Here is a 16,151-nt window from a genome sequence, read left to right as displayed (position 1 = left end):
AAATAGAAAAACAATTTGCGAACAGCCTTACGCAGATTTGGAAATCCTAACCGAAGCTCTGCAGTTTTATCACACTCAGAAACTGAAGCGAGGACTTTCTGTCTTTGGGAAAAACAATTGACGCTACACACGGATGCAGCAGGGTCTATGGAAAAAACACTAAAATTTTGAAACGAGAACGGGCAAGAAAATGTCAGCACGTTTGTAAGCCTGGAAGTGTTAGTCGTGTTCCTTGCTATTCAAGGTATTTGTGGGTACGATGTGCACATGGCGGAGGTTCTTCGGGAATAGGTGGATACCGTGGAAACCTAGCTGTGATATCGCAGCGGCGAACTCGTTCAAATCAAAGGTCACCGCCACGGTCAAATATCACACCTAATAGAAACATTTTAATTGCTACGGATTAGTCGCTGATGTGTTTGGCGGAGGAGGGGCAGAGGAGTCGGTCACAGTTGATGACGGTGTGCTCACTGTCGTCGGAATTTCATCTGGACGTTTGTAATGGACGTACGTGATGACGGTGTCATCAAATAATATGGATAAGGTGTATATAATGCTGGCAAACACGATCGCAGCAATCTATATTGAGCTGCCTACTGCGGTGTTTGTTCAGTTGATGCTGTCCCCGTTTCGCTGAAGCTACCACCTCCATTGATCGCATACCCAGTAAGCTGCTTTGGAGCAACCTTACAACTGCTATAAAGTTCGAAAAATACATCGTCCAACTAGAGAAATGAAACTCATTCCACGTTTTGATGTTGATCAGACACATGTACATTCGGGTCAACTGATGAGAGGTCTAATCAAAGGTCACGAGCGTTCATTGGCCGTACGATCAATTATGTCAGCATATCTAATAACGTTAAATCATGGCTCCGCCCTCGGCCCCGCTTGGCGGCTACATTCAAATTTCGCAAACGGCCCTAAAAGATCCCGGATGCTGTCGATTCCGCTAAGGCAGCATCATTTCATTGGCGATATATACCTTCTCGCAGCCTCAAACTTCACAAATTTTCCGTCTAAGTGGCTAAAACTGGGTAGATTTGATGGCTGATTTATGGACTTGCCAACACCGGGAGAAATTTTGAGAATTAACATGCAGAAGTGAAGAAAACGGAGGTAATTCATGGGTATGTCAGTTTACTGTCGAGTGGAGCTGGCTACCTTCTCATTATATACACTGTGTAGTAACTCTCGCCGTAGACTGAACCTGGGCAATGGTAACTCTCGCCGTAGACTGAACCTGGGCAATGTTGTGACTTGTATATTTTGGCATAGATTGTGAAACTGTATGAGGGTTCCCAGAGGGTTGTTCACATAAGCACATTACAATGTGTAAAATATGACTTTATTAATCATAATCATAATTTATTCATAATCATAATTATCACAACAATGGAGTGTCCAGATGGCATTTACACAAAGTAGACGACATTGTGTGTAAAAAACTTTTAATATTCTGTAACATTCATATTAATAATTTATTAATATTCATAATTATTTTTTATGATAATTATAGGAAAAAATCATCACAAATCCTATGCCTACTGGACCTGTGACCGAACTGACATCTTTCAGAACCTTTGAATGCTGGCATGTAGATATGTACTCCCATGTCATTCATTATACCCTGGATGAGAAACCCCCTATCCGTCATAACAGAACCTCTAATCTTGTCTAGATTTTCAAGTAAATTTGATGATGATTCTGTGATAAATTGATCTGAGGCCCGTCCACCATACATTCTACTTACATATGTCACCCCCATTTGTGGGCTGATTCCAACCAGGAACTTGTAGGTATTATGATGTTTATAGTTTGAAAAGAGCTGCTTCTTTGCATCTAATTTGCTGGGATTTTGAACGAAAAGCTCTGTGCAATCTAGAATGACTCTAACATCAGAAAATGTGCTCATGACAGAAGACTGATTTTGATCAATCACTGATTTAGATGGTAGCTCACATAACATCTTCAAATCAGAATACATAAAGGTTTATCAAAGATGTGACAACAGAAGACACTGTACCAACTGAAATGTTAAATCTACGGGCAATATCTTCTGTTAGTAATCCAACTTTTAATCTAACTATTGTTAAAAAAAATTCCTCTAAGAGGGAAAGTTTTCTTTCTGGCCCTGGCTTATTTATGTATCTACCTGTATCTAGGAAATGTTGAGTGTCAATAGTTGCTTGACCTCTCCAATATTGCATATTTTTAGCTCTGGGTTCAAGAAAAATGAATACTGCATGGAATGTGTGAAAATTTGGAAAACCAGTATAGAACTGCATTTCTTTTGGATTGTCCTTAATATTCTCAAGACTTAAAAGCTGTAATTCCCTGGTACTATTAAGTTTCACCTGTTCTTCTAACTCTTCAATTTTAGTTTTAATTTCTGGCATATACTTTCCTAACTCTTCCTCACATCTCAAATCAACTTCTGTCTGGAGGTAGTCATGGTTTAATGGTTGTGCTGTTGTTACTACTTGCGCTATGTTATTGATTGGTCTTCCTTTTGTTGCATCTTTAGTCCTAAACAATGACCTCCTTACTCTTCTAGAAGCTTGATGTTGACCTATAGCGTGTTTTTCCTTTAATGGTGATTTTAATAATTTACTTGATGTCAAAGTTTTCCTTGGTGTCACCTCATTTCTTTTAAATATCCTTGGAACATACCCTGGATGGTCTGGGTTTCTGCTTTTGACTCCTACATAAAATAATCAAAATTACACTAACTGATAAATTAAAGTCACTTAAGGTAGGGGACTACCCATTATCAATACACTATTGTCATTTACCACAGTATTGTATGTCATAAGCTAGAAACCATTTATAGAATATTGTCATTTTATTGAAATTTTCAGAAATTATTCAGAATCTGGAACTAATTCAAAATATGTACGATAAACACTTGGTCACCATGCTTGTTTTTGCAGAAAGCTTCAAGTTTTCCTACCATAAATAGCCATTGGAGAAAAAGTGCTGACTCAGCATTTTTTCTGTGCTTTTTTTTTTTTCATAAGAAGCCCTTAACCACAGTACTGTGCCTAACATTATCTCTGATTTTTTAACAATCGCCAATTTTTTTATGTGCCCACACAAACATATCATGAACAAATAGAAGACTCGGTCTCAATACTTTCCAGCGCTCAGTTTGTGCTAAAATTTTCCCATGGGTTGATGAAATGTACAAAGTCATGGGGTAAGGGGGACTTTAGTATCCCTCTCGACCGAATACATCATAGTATCAGTGCACTCACAGTCGGTTGAGGGCTATTACACGGCCGGTGACTGAGCCTATGTCACCGGCTGTGTAACAGCCCTCAAGCGACTGTGAGTGCAACCCATACTTTCAGTTTCACGCGGATCACAGCACTGCTAGGGAAGGTAAACATTCTTCCCGAGACTGAATTTTTCATGAACTTAGAAAATATCAACCAAGACTTATCAAAATTCGTATGAAATCTTGAACCAATTAAAGTAAATCTCACCATTTATAAAGTGATCGGAACAAACGCGATCCCAATGTCGCGGATACCAGCCGGCACGTCTTAACCTTATGGACTTCGTCCACAGCGAAAACTGTCCAGTTTTCTCGGGAGGAAATCTGAAGTACGATCTCTTGACCTTGTCAGATTTTCTCGTGTTAAAACAGCCAGGTATACAGCAAAAATCACCGCCCCTGCCCCTTTTTCTAAAAATTTTTGGCGTGTGCGGCGATTCGTTCTCCATTACTTTTTATATTCAATCGTCTGCTGACAGAGAGTGACGAAACCGGAACTACGCCAACTCGCATTGCATTATGGGTGACCATGAAATCGAGCATTCAGGATAGGCCTGGGTCATCTTCAATAATGTGTACCTATATTTGTATTCTGGATTGCCCAGGATCATCTCCATAGCGTGTACATGTATTTGTTGATGGTTGACCGGGGTCACCTGCGATGCTGAGTAATTGTATTGTGGATAGACCTGGGTCATCTTATTTAGAATGTTTACATGTATGTAATGCTTATCATCATTGGCAATTCATTAACATCCCATCATCAAATGTATTTTAATCATTCAGGTTATCATTGTCAAATAAAGAGTTATAAGTAATCATGAGTCTATCTGTTTACAATTCAGGATCAGCAGTGAATGCTGATGTCAAGGATGAGAAATACCATTGCCTTGACAAAGAGCAGTAAAGAACAAAGTGGAGGGCTTTGAATAGGACTTTGCCATGACATTTACAATGAAAGATGAATGGAAATGATCAAACAACAGGTAAGTTTTTTCCTTTTCAGTCCTTACTCCCAAGTATATATACACAAGTGGTTGTTGCAAAGATGTGCCGGAACTGGTATCTTGTAACTTGCACAAAGTGTTTATATTAGTTGTCTTTATATAGCTAGCATGTTTACGATTACAAGAATACTAATTAGAAACACGGGTTCACTGATACATTTCTGTATTTTAATTGACATTGCCAGCAGCAACTATGTAGGTGCATCAGCTTAACACTAATCCATCCAGATACTATACACAGCATACATGTTACAGCAATTCTCATTCTTAAACTGCGCAGGACATTGGTTGAGCAAGAAGAAAATGGTGTGGTTGAGATGTCTACGTTAGAGAAATATGCATATAGCGGAGAAAAATAAATTTATTTGTTTTTTTTTTACACAAGAATTCTTTGATATTTAACACACAAATAAACTAACTTTTTGTGAAGAGAAATTATATGTTTTATGTTCCATGATTGGTCCATGATTGTCTTCCATGAGTTTATTATTATTACTATGTTAGGGAACAGGTGTGTATATCCATGCAGAAGAGGAAGCAAGATAAATCCAAAACCGACTTTAAGGCAGCATTTTACCACGCAAAGAAAGGAACCAGCTACCAGGGACAGTTGTCTCAAGATGAAGACAGTGGGATTGCACCTCCATTTGGTAGAGGATTTCCTATTAGTCAGTATGGTGGACAGACGTGAACCCTTACACTGCTCAGCACACAGATTGTATGTACATGTATGTTAGGATCAAAAACTCCTAAACCACTACACTTACCACAGACAAACAGTGGGCAACTTAACAGATATAACCCGCAATACTAAGCATCATCATATTACAGCTAGTACACAGAACTGTTTAAGGTAGTCCAGCTCAAAGAGAGGAAAAATTCAACTTTCAGAGCACTGAGAAAACACAATTATTATTTCATGCCTCCCCTCAGTATCATGGTGATCTCTGTAGTATAATAAACAACCTGTAGGTAATTGTCACTTGTGATGATTGTTTATAAACATTCCATTATCACTTTTTCTGCTCCAGAGGTGTACATGTCAATCAGGACCCAGATTTACATATACTGGTCAATAACATTGCAATGTGCACATGTATGATATATATAGGTACTTTGTTTCCCAGTAAGCTTTCAGAAGAAGAACAAGAAACTAGAGTTGATATCAAAAAATTTGTGAAAAATTCATCAAAAGATACAGCTACACTGCAGCCCAAATTTCATTGGGAGCTGTCATTATTTACAGCCTGGGGGGGGGGGGAATGTTGGAGGAATTTTGTCGAAACTCTAAAATTTCAAGTACCCGCCCCCCTATGATGAATTTGAGTAACCCCCCTCTCTTACATGGAAATTTTGACTGACCCCACCCCCCCACACTCACTTTTGAAAAGTTAAATTTCAATACATGTATTTCTACAATTTACATAAATACAGCAATAGGAAAGACCATTCAAATCCTTGTGTACCCTGCTAGATAATCATTGGTTATCTCATGACGGTTGAAAAAGGTGAAACCAACAAAATGAAATTCAAAGTCATAACATAATATAGATATAAAAGGTCACACTATAACCAGTATACAACCACATACAGTATTGTTTAATATGGATGGGTATCATAACAGGGTCCTCACTGGGATATCTGATAGGGTAGACTTTGAAAGTACTGATTGAAGAACATGCGGAAGGCTGATGGGGAAAGTGTCCGACGGGCTTGCTCCTCTCCCTTGCATGGAAAAATTTGAGAAATTGTTGTGTGCATTGGTGCACTTTGGCGTAATCTCAGGGGTGTTTTCAATGTGTAATTTTACCGAGTAAAAATTTGTAGAAATTGATGTGTGAAGTGGTGCAATCTGAGAGGTACGTGTTTCAATACATTTTGCACCAAAAATTGAGTAACCGCCTTCTTTCTCTCAACATTTTGAGTAACCCCCCCTATAGCTTTCAATATTTTGAGTGACCCCCTTAACATTCCTCTGACCCCCCCCCCCCAGGCTGTAAACAATGATGGCTTCCAAGGAGATATATCTTCTAGCTTGTGCGATATGGATTTCAGGCAATGTCAACTTGTGGACAGGGTACAGAGATTTATGTTGCAGATTATTGCAAATTGGACTAACTCGTGAATACAGTACATGAAGTCCCATTCCATTATCAAGAGCAAAAGCTCAAAACTACATCTGAAACTTGCTTTGGAGATCAAAACTATTGCTTGCAATAAGTAAAATTCATGTTATCAGAAAATCACAAGCACACCTTTAGCAGTCTGACAAGCTTATGAAAATAGATATTTACAAGTATATATGTTATCAGTACTTGTTTACTTGTATTCCAAGGAATATAACTTTAAAAAGAACAGACATGGAATCAAATGGTTAAATTCTATTTTAGCTCTGCAGTTAGTGTGAATGAGCTTATTTTTAGCTACTATAGTCTATAGAAGCTATTGGGATGGGTATCCGTCCGGCGTCTGTCTGTCTGTATGTATGTATGTATGTATGTATGTATGTATGTATGTATGTATGTATATGTATGTCTAATTGTGAGGCGTCCGTCCTCTCAAATATCTTGAGAACCGCCATACTTACTGATTTGATATTTGTTGTGTAGATGAATTATATGATTTTGAGAAACCAATTTTTTCAATTTTTTGATATTGTTGAAAATATCCAAATTAGTGCCAAAAAAGGCGTTTTTGGTAAAAAATCTTCTTCTTCATAACCGCTGGTCAGACAGCTTTATTATTTGGTATACAGATCCCTAGGGATAACCCAACTTAGATTTGTTCAAATTGTGATGATATATGCAAATCTGTATTTTTAAGGAATTTTTTTGTCATTTTTGGTCAAAACTTTATTTCATCAAAACCGCTCATCTGACAGCTTTGATATTTGGTATACAGGTTCCTACAGATAAACTTAATATGATATATTGAATATATGACGAAATCTGCAATTTTGTTTTTTGGTGCTATTTTTGCCATTTTCGGTCAAAAATGTGTTTCTCAAAAACTACTTGTCTGATGCCTTTAATTTTAGGTATACAGGTTCCTAGGGGTTGTCTTAGTGTGTCGATATATTGAAATTTGATGAAATCTTCAATTTTCGTATTTTTTGGTCAATTTTTGCCATTTTTGGTCAAAATATTTGTGTTTCAAAAGTTACTCATCTGATAGCTTTGATATTTTGGCAGACATGTTATTAGGGATGATCTTAATGTGACATTGTGAAATTTTACAGCTGTCCTGAAATGAGCTGGCAAAGATTTCCACCTTCTTCATCAATAAGTGTCAGAAATAGTCTCTACACTCTACATAACACAGTTGAGCTCTATCTGCTGCCATTCACTTGCTTACAAATGAGAACTTTTAATGCTACCAATATGTCACAAACCATTAAAAGAGAGTTTCCATGTTGTTTAGAAATGAATGTATTCATGACATCAATTGTCAATTGGAAAAAGCCCTCCACTACATTTCTTCCTCAGTGACTTTGCTGTGCTTCACTCACTCAGTGACCCCCCCCCTATTTTAACCATCATAGATCACAGTGTCCCACCTTTCCAAATCCTTGGAAAAACACTCACTGAAACCGACAGGTACATACCAACAATTTGTCACACATAGTTATTCTCTGGACTCCACAGCAGGGCTCTGTCAGTCACTAGGTCACTTTACAACCAACTTTACAACATAACAACCAATACTTTGAATAGGTCTAGTGGACCCCAGTTCAGTTGGTTAAAAGCAACATATTTGAGAATAGAAAACTTTGTGAACCTGTTTTATGCAGCTATAGGTATGATGCATCATTTTCCTCAGAATATTTCAGATTATGTACAATGGTCAGTTTTAGGCTTTACGTTCTCAATGGTATGCCAGTAAAAATATGCAGCCAAGTATTAAGCTGTGTATTGTGAAATTCTCTTGTTACACAGTAAAGACTTTTATCACAATACTGCATGCTGATTTACATGGAATAATGATCTCATCCCCAATTGGCAGGATTGACATTGTATCAGCTGTACACTGATGTATGCTTGAAACTTTCTCACGTATGTAAGATTTAATTGATTCCTCCAGTAGTTCAAATTACATTGCATTTGTAACCTTTGTAATTAAGGAAAATATATGTTAGTTTTTTCCAAGGCCTGCATATGTAAGAACACTTGGTTTATTGTGTATCACTCTTTTACAATGTAATACAGATATTTTAATGGTAAATAAAACCTCCTAACCAAGCTTTTATACAGCATAACATGTATTTCTGTCATATCATATCGTAGGATGATCTACCGGGTATGTGTGTCTCTAGTGTTTTTAGCTCCCATAGCCATATGTATATATGGCAATGGAAGCTATTCTTATAGGCTAGGGAAATGTCTGTATGTATGTATGTATGTCGTATGTCTGTATGTCTGTATGTCTGTGTGTCTGTATGTCTGTATGTCTGTATGTCTGTCCGTCAACATCAAAAACTCCAAAACCGCTGTACATTTCATCTTGATATTTGGTGTGTACATGGATGATGGGCTGTAGATGAGATTTTGTTCAAATGAAGTTGTCATTGCAAAAAATATGCAAATTAAGTGAAAAAATGTAAAAACAGTCAAAATTGAAAAAACTCAATAACCACTGAGCAGATTACATGAAAAATTAGCATGTAAGTACTTTGGGCTGACATGAAATGATTGTGCACATCTTGGGTCAGTATCTTGGACTTGCTATTTTCATGAATTTTTTTGTTATTTTCTCCCATTTTTGGTCAAAAAATCTCCTGCTCTGAAACCACAAGTCCGATTGATTTGAAACTTGGTATGGAAGTGCATAGGAGTGACCTTTCCCAAATTTGGGCAAATCGTGGTGAAATTTGCATATTTTTAATTTACACGTCCATAGACTCCCATGTATAAGACAGATCTCCATAGACTCCCATGTATAAGGCCACGAAAAATAAAAATTTAGTTTCTCATTGTATTCATAATTGCAAAAAGGATGCAGTGACACAATTTTTAGTCCCCACGGATGAAGTCCAGTGAGCTTATAGATTGGGTCATGTCCGTCTGTTCGTCCATCCGTGAGTCCATCCGTTCACGCAGATATCTCGGATATTTTGACAAAATGTCATGTGACCTCGGTGACCTTTGACCTGAAATATATTTGTCCATAACTCAGTAACCACACGTGGTACACCCTTCATATTTGGTATGATGGGAGACCTTATGATGGCACATACTGTGCCTCAATAATTATGCACATATCTAATTCTGGACAAGCGAATAGAGCTAGAGGTCTGATTTTTGGCATGTAGGGATTAATTAGCAATACAATTTTTTTTGAAAATGTCACGTGACCTCGATGACCTTTGACCTTGATTATACACACATATATAATATATATATATATATATATATATATATATATATATATATATATATATATATATATATATATATATATATATATATATATATATATATATATGCATAACTCAGTAATACGCCTTCAGATGTCACATCTTGTACCTCATTTATTATGCGTATATGTATTTCTTGGCTGGCCAATACAGCTACAGGTCTGATCTTTTATTCCCGATTTAGAACCATAACTTAGACATGCCTCATGTGTTTCAAATTGGGAACAACAACATAGACCTATGTGCCCATAGATCTCAACATATACATTCCAGTGATACTTCCTTATGACCACATTTCCCTGCCCCATCAAGACTAATACTCCTATTACAAGTGGGGACTATGTCATTGTCAATGACTTGCTTTTTTTCAGTGTTTAGTCAAAAAATTTTCCCTGAGACGATTTGTCCGATTGCTTTGAAATTTGGTATCCATGTTCCATGGGATGACTATAGTCAAGTTTATCCAAATTGTAGTGAATTCTCTTGTTGGTAATATTTGGGCATTTTCTCCAATTTTTGGTCAAAAAACTACTCATATGATAGCTTTGATATTTGGTATAATGGTTCATAAGCTTAATCGAAATGTGATGTATTGAAAGTCTGATGATATCAACAATTTTGTATTTTGGGGAAAATTTTTGTCATTTTTGGTTTAAATAATTGTTTCTCAAAAAGTACTCGTCTGATAACTTTGATATTCAGTAGACATATTCCCGTGGATAATCTTAATTTAATATATCAAAATTATGATGACATATGTAATCAAGTATTTTTGCAGCTATTTTTGCCATTTTTGGTCAGGCTAGCCTGCATGGTTGTCAAAGATGTCCTCCTCCATCAACACATATGTCACAAAAAGTTCTCTATATAACATAAGAGGCTCTAGCTTCAGAGAAATATCTTCAATTTGTGTTTTGTGAAGTTTTTTTTCGGAATTTTTGAGGGGACAAAATACAGAAATAGTTCGTTGTATGGATTGGAAATTAGGTTTGTAAATCCCTACAAATGTTCTCATACATACATTGCATGTTAGAATGAGATAAACAATTCTGATATTTCTATTATTTTTCTTTGTCGATCTTGGTAAAAATATCCCTACAACAAATACTTCCGATGCTGGTTGAAATTTGGCATGAAAGTTCCATTGAGTGCAGTACCATTATATATTCAGATTGTGATGACGTGAACAAATTAATAAATACTGTGAAAAAACTTGTTCCTATTTTATACCTTCAGGAACATAGAGTATACAATGTGGTTATTCAGTAAGTATTTATATGGTAATTTAAAACTGTATTTGGTATTGAAATAGCAAAGCTGAAGGTGATTTTGGCAGGTTTGGTCTCCAACAAGTATATTCTTCCATAGGTTTTTCAATCTCTCTCTCTCTCTCTCTCTCTCTCTCTCCTCTCTCTCTCTCTCTCTCTCTCTCTCTCTCTCTCTCTCCTCTCTCTCTCTCTCTCTCTCTCTCTCAGGGATGACGAGATCGATGTTTATGTGTATCAAGGTTGTAAATAGTTTACATATTTTACATTTTCTGCCATTTGAAATCATAATTTACATCAGAGACTTCCGAGTGCAAAGATAAGGAAAATACAAATTTGACTTTATTTAATATAAATACGAAAGTTAACAATAACAAATGAAATCTAATCGAAGCCTTTTTTTCTTAAACTTATCATTTACAAAACTACGTAACTGCGCTTTGAACTGTGGCAAACTTTCGGTATTCCTATATAGATGAAGGAATACTATATCCAATTGTAGAAGTACGTTATACAAACTACATATCTAGCTGCTGTCTGAAAAGTTGGAATGTACAAATCAGCGTTGCCAGAACTTCGAGTATTGAAATCTAAAAACGTGGAAACTGTAAATAATCAGGTGAAAAAACCATTCATTATTGTAAATGTCTGAACAGCGACAAAATAATTAATAAGTAAATCCATAGATAGCCCATTGACGTGAAAGAAGGAAGCGAGAAGACACCGTAACATGTACTACCAATATAACCCTCCCAGCTCTCTTCTCAAGTTTGTATAACAGTACGTCGTTTATTTCCATACTGTAACAGTACAACAATAAGTAAGTACAGTAGGAAACAAGTCATTGACAATGACATAGTCCCCACTTGTAATAGGAGTATTAGTCTTGAGGGGGCAGGGAAATGAGGTCATTAAGAAGTATCACTAAAGTGTATATGTTCAGATCTATGGACACATAGGTCTATGTCATTGTTCCAATTTGAAACAAGAGGCATGTCTAAGTTATGGTTCTAAATCGGGAAAAAAGATCAGACCTCTAGCTGTATTGGCCAGCCAAGAAATACATATGTGCATAATAAATGAGGTACAAGATGTGACATCTTAAGGTCTATTATCCTATCAAAATTGAAGCGTAAAGAACTTGTGGTTACTGAGTTATGCATATATATGCATATTCAGGTCAAAGGTCATCAAGGTCACGTGACATTTGAAAAAAAAAAACATTGTACTGCTAATTAATCCATATATGCCAAAATTCAGACCTCTAGCTCTATTGGCTATATATGGGCATAATTAACGAGGTAAAGCATGTGTTGTCATAAGGTCTCCCATCCTACTAAATATAAAGGACATAGCACTTGTGGTTACTTATTTATTGACATAATCGTGTATTTTAGGTAAAAGGTTATCGAGGTCACATGACATTTTGTCAAAAAATTTCTATCCTATAGTCTATCCCTATATACTAAAAATCATACATTTACCTCTATTGGCTTGTTCAAAATTAGATATGCACATAATGAATCAGGTACAATATGTGGCGTCATAAGGTGTCCCATCATACCAAATATGAAGGGTGTAGCACTTGTGGTTCCTGAGTTATGGACAAATATGTATATTTGGGGTCAAAGGTCACTTAGGTCACGTGACATTTTGTCAAAAAAATTGTATTGCTAAGTTATCCCTACATACCAAAAATCAGACCTCTAGCTCTATTGGCTCGCTCAAAATTAGATATGCACATAATTAATGAGGAACAATATGTGGCGTCATAAGGTGTCCCATCATACCATATATGAAGGGTGTAGACACTTGTGGTTACTGAGTTATGGACAAATATGTATATTTGAGGTCAAAGGTCACCAAGGTCACGTGACATTTTGTCAAAAAAATTTTAAGTTATGCCTATAACCCAAAAATCAGACCTCTAGCTCTATTCGCTCACTCAAATTAGATATGTGCATAATTAATGGGGTACAATATGTGGCGTCATAAGTTGTCCCATCATACCAAATATGAAGGGTGTAGCATTTGTGGTTACTGAGTTTTGGACAAATATGTATATTTGAGGTCAAAGGTCATTGAGGTCACATTACATTTTTTCAAAATAATTGTATTGCTAAGTTATCCCTATATACCAAAAATCAGACCTCTAGCTCTTTTGGCTCGCTCAAAATTACATATGCGCATAATTAACGAGGTACAATATGTGGCGTCATAAGGTGTCCCATCATACCAAATATGAAGAGTGTAGCACTTGTGGTTACTGAGTTATGGACAAATATGTATATTTGAGGTCAAAGGTCATTGAGATCACTTGACATTTTGTCAAAAAAATTGTATTGCTAAGTTATCCCTACATACCAAAAATCAGACCTCTGGCTCTATTGGCTCGCTCAAAATTAGATATGCACATAATTAATGAGGTACAATATGTGGTGTCATAAGGTGTCCCATCATACCAAATATGAAGGGTGTAGCATTAGTGATTACCGAGTTATGGACAAATATGTATATTTGAGGTTAAAGGTCACCAAGGTCACGTGACATTTTGTCAAAAAAATTGTATTGCTAAGTTATCCATATATACCAAAAATCAGACCTCTAGCTCTATTGGCTCGCTCAAAATTAGATATGCACATAATTAATGAGGTACAATATGTGGCGTCATAGGGTGTCCCATCATACCATATATGAAAGGTTTACCACTTGTGGTTACTGAGTTATGGACAAATATGTATAATCGAGGTCAAAGGTCACCAAGGTCACATGACATTTTGTCAAAGTGTCTGAGATATCTGCGTGAACGGATGGACTCACGGACTGACATGACCCAATCTATGAGCCCCCTGGACTTTATCTGTGGGGACTAAAAACTGTGTCACTGCATCCTTTTTGCAATATGAATACGATGAGAAAACTAATTTTTTTATCTTGGCCTTATACATGGGAGCCTATGTACTGCCTTATACATGGGAGTCTATGGACTGCCTTATACATGGGAGTCTATGGAGGTGAAAACTAGTGTGAAAATCTCAGTAATACTTTATGGGTCGCCTGTGCTTATACATGGGAATCTATGGACTGCCTTATACATGGGGGTCTATGGAGGTGAAAACTAGTGTGAAAATCTCAGTAATACTTTATGGGTCGCCTGTGCTTATACATGGGAGTCTATGGACTGCCTTATACATGGGGGTCTATGGAGGTGAAAACTAAAAAGTCCTCTAACATGGCCAAATTTGATCGCATTGTGAAACAAATCGACGTGCATCTGTATGAGGTAGGGTACTATCCTTGAACCAAGTTTGAACAAAATCGCTCCAGGCGTCTATGAGATATCTGCGTGAACGGACGGACGCACAGACGCACGCACGCACGCACGCACACACGGACGCACGGACGGACGCACGGACATGACCAAACCTATAAGTCCCCCCGGACGGTGTCCGTGGGGACTAATTAAAAGGTGCATTATTCCATCTTTCTCCTATTCTTCTTCTGTAACAAGAATAATCTCAAGTGAGGTTCCATGAAAGGAAATAGACGCATTTCATTCTATAAATAAACCCATTGAGTCCTGACAGTTGAACAGATGAATGAAAACTCGTTGCTTGAGCCAACGTTACAGAAACATTGACGCTTTTATGGGCGAAAACATTGGGGCTATATCCTCCAACTTGAATACGCAAGAAACGAAATATTATATTCGCCTTATCCCTTACACACAATGCGTATCTGAGGGTGTAAATCTTACATGAAAAAAACGGAACAAAAGCCGTTTTATTGTACAACTAAAATAGCAAGGTTGCTTGTCAACTCGAAAGAACGGAGACCATACTTCGTTTTTCTAACCCACTGACGACGTTCGGCTAAACGCAAGACTAGACTCTGAGTGTATAGGTTGAAAACCATTTAAAAGTGTAAATGGAAATTGTAACGGCCGGTTTACTGTGTATCGTGTTAAACGAAAGAAAGAAAAAGGGCAAGCGCGCCGAGTATCGAATCCGTGGAACTTTGCAGTGAGTTCATTTCTAATGTAGCTATTCAATTAAAAAATAAAATGAAGGGTAATTATCAAAATTTATTTAAAATATTTTAGGCGAGCAGATGAAGAGCATTTCAGCCTTTTGCTAAATATATTAGATTTTGCCACAAGTTAAAGTGTGGAAATAGGGAAAAGGACTGGTGAGGATGGTACATTGCGGCAAATCAGAATTTTGCTTGGAAAATTTCATTCAATATTTGAAAATCATATCTTTTTCAAAATGCTGCTTAGCTAACACCTGATTATTTTCTTACTTTCCAAAGTCAACCATATCCTAATTTCTATTAGAGTGTAGGCGTGGTCTATTGGGAATTTCCTCCGGAACGTAAATAATGGACACCTCGAAATCAATCAAAACAATGAACCAAACAGTGACGTTGACATATATCACTAATAATAATCAACCAGTGTGGTGGCTATCAGGTGTGCTTGGATCTAGTGTGGTGTCATTCGTTTAGACTACAAGTCTGACCTCCCGCAAGTCAATTAATGTTTCAACTTTCGCAGACTTGATTTTTTAGTGGATATTACCGCTCAGCAGATGATAACAGCGGAGTGTTGGCATCTCAATTTCGACAGCCAAACGGTTCAACGTAAACCGGGAGGAGCAGCAGGAACTCAGTCAAGGTGAACATCTTTACAGTCCCGATGTTAAATATCTTGACCGTCATGGCATTTCAAGATAGGAAAACTTCCTGTGGCTGAATAAAATTATTTAAATTAATGTTCTTGGAAACGGTAGCCGACTGGTTTTGTGTGAGGCCTAGCAGGCTAGGCGATGTTGCCGTGAGTGTGTGGGGGCTCGAATCCCATTTGGGTTATAGTAAAAAATATATTTCTAAAATATGTACAATTTATTAGTTCCCTCATCACAGTAATAAGGTACGAAAGGAGCGCTAGTATTTTAACGAAATGATAGAGCGCGGCCCGTTGATCAACTTCATAATATAGTAAGAATTGGTTGTTTTCTGTGACACTTACCTAAAAAAGCTACAGGGAGGGTAGGAAAACCCTCACACCTCCCTTCCCCAGAACACTACACACGTTGCTCCAATATGTGTCAATGTGGTAACCGTGGAGCAACCCCTGATTTGTCATTGATATGGCTACCTATCGGTGCGAACTTGTTCACCCGATA

General features: G+C 37.1%; 2 protein-coding genes and 1 long non-coding RNA gene across 3 annotated transcripts in view; 1 reads left to right on the top strand and 2 right to left on the bottom strand.

The window, feature by feature from the left end:
• Positions 1-16,151, bottom strand: part of LOC139137937 (uncharacterized) — a 65,002-nt gene that overhangs the window by 33,701 nt on the left and 15,150 nt on the right. The gene's annotated exons all lie outside the window — the stretch shown is intronic.
• Positions 594-3,729, bottom strand: LOC139139437 (uncharacterized). Its single transcript, XM_070708351.1, has 3 exons — positions 3,489-3,729; positions 2,031-2,704; positions 594-725 (listed from the first exon to the last, which is right to left on the bottom strand). The coding sequence occupies exons 1-3, from the start codon at positions 3,727-3,729 to the stop codon at positions 594-596; spliced, it is 1,047 nt and encodes a 348-aa protein (XP_070564452.1).
• On the top strand, positions 4,150-5,155 carry LOC139137936 (uncharacterized). Its single transcript, XR_011553503.1, has 2 exons — positions 4,150-4,266; positions 4,792-5,155. It is a non-coding gene; the product is annotated as an uncharacterized lncRNA (long non-coding RNA).

Source organism: Ptychodera flava, chromosome 8, assembly GCF_041260155.1.
Source record: "Ptychodera flava strain L36383 chromosome 8, AS_Pfla_20210202, whole genome shotgun sequence".
Lineage (NCBI taxonomy): Eukaryota > Metazoa > Hemichordata > Enteropneusta > Ptychoderidae > Ptychodera > Ptychodera flava.
This window is presented reverse-complemented; position numbering and strand designations above follow the sequence as displayed.

Excerpts from the sequence above, each read along its gene's own strand:
- LOC139139437 (XM_070708351.1), bottom strand. The coding sequence starts at position 3,729 with ATGGAGAACGAATCGCCGCACACGCCAAAAATTTTTAGAAAAAGGGGC. Across the intron at positions 2,705-3,488 it reads TTCCGATCACTTTATAAATG|GAGTCAAAAGCAGAAACCCA; the intron begins GTGAGATTTACT and ends TATTTTATGTAG. Across the intron at positions 726-2,030 it reads CCCGTAGATTTAACATTTCA|TTGGACGATGTATTTTTCGA; the intron begins GTTGGTACAGTG and ends TCATTTCTCTAG.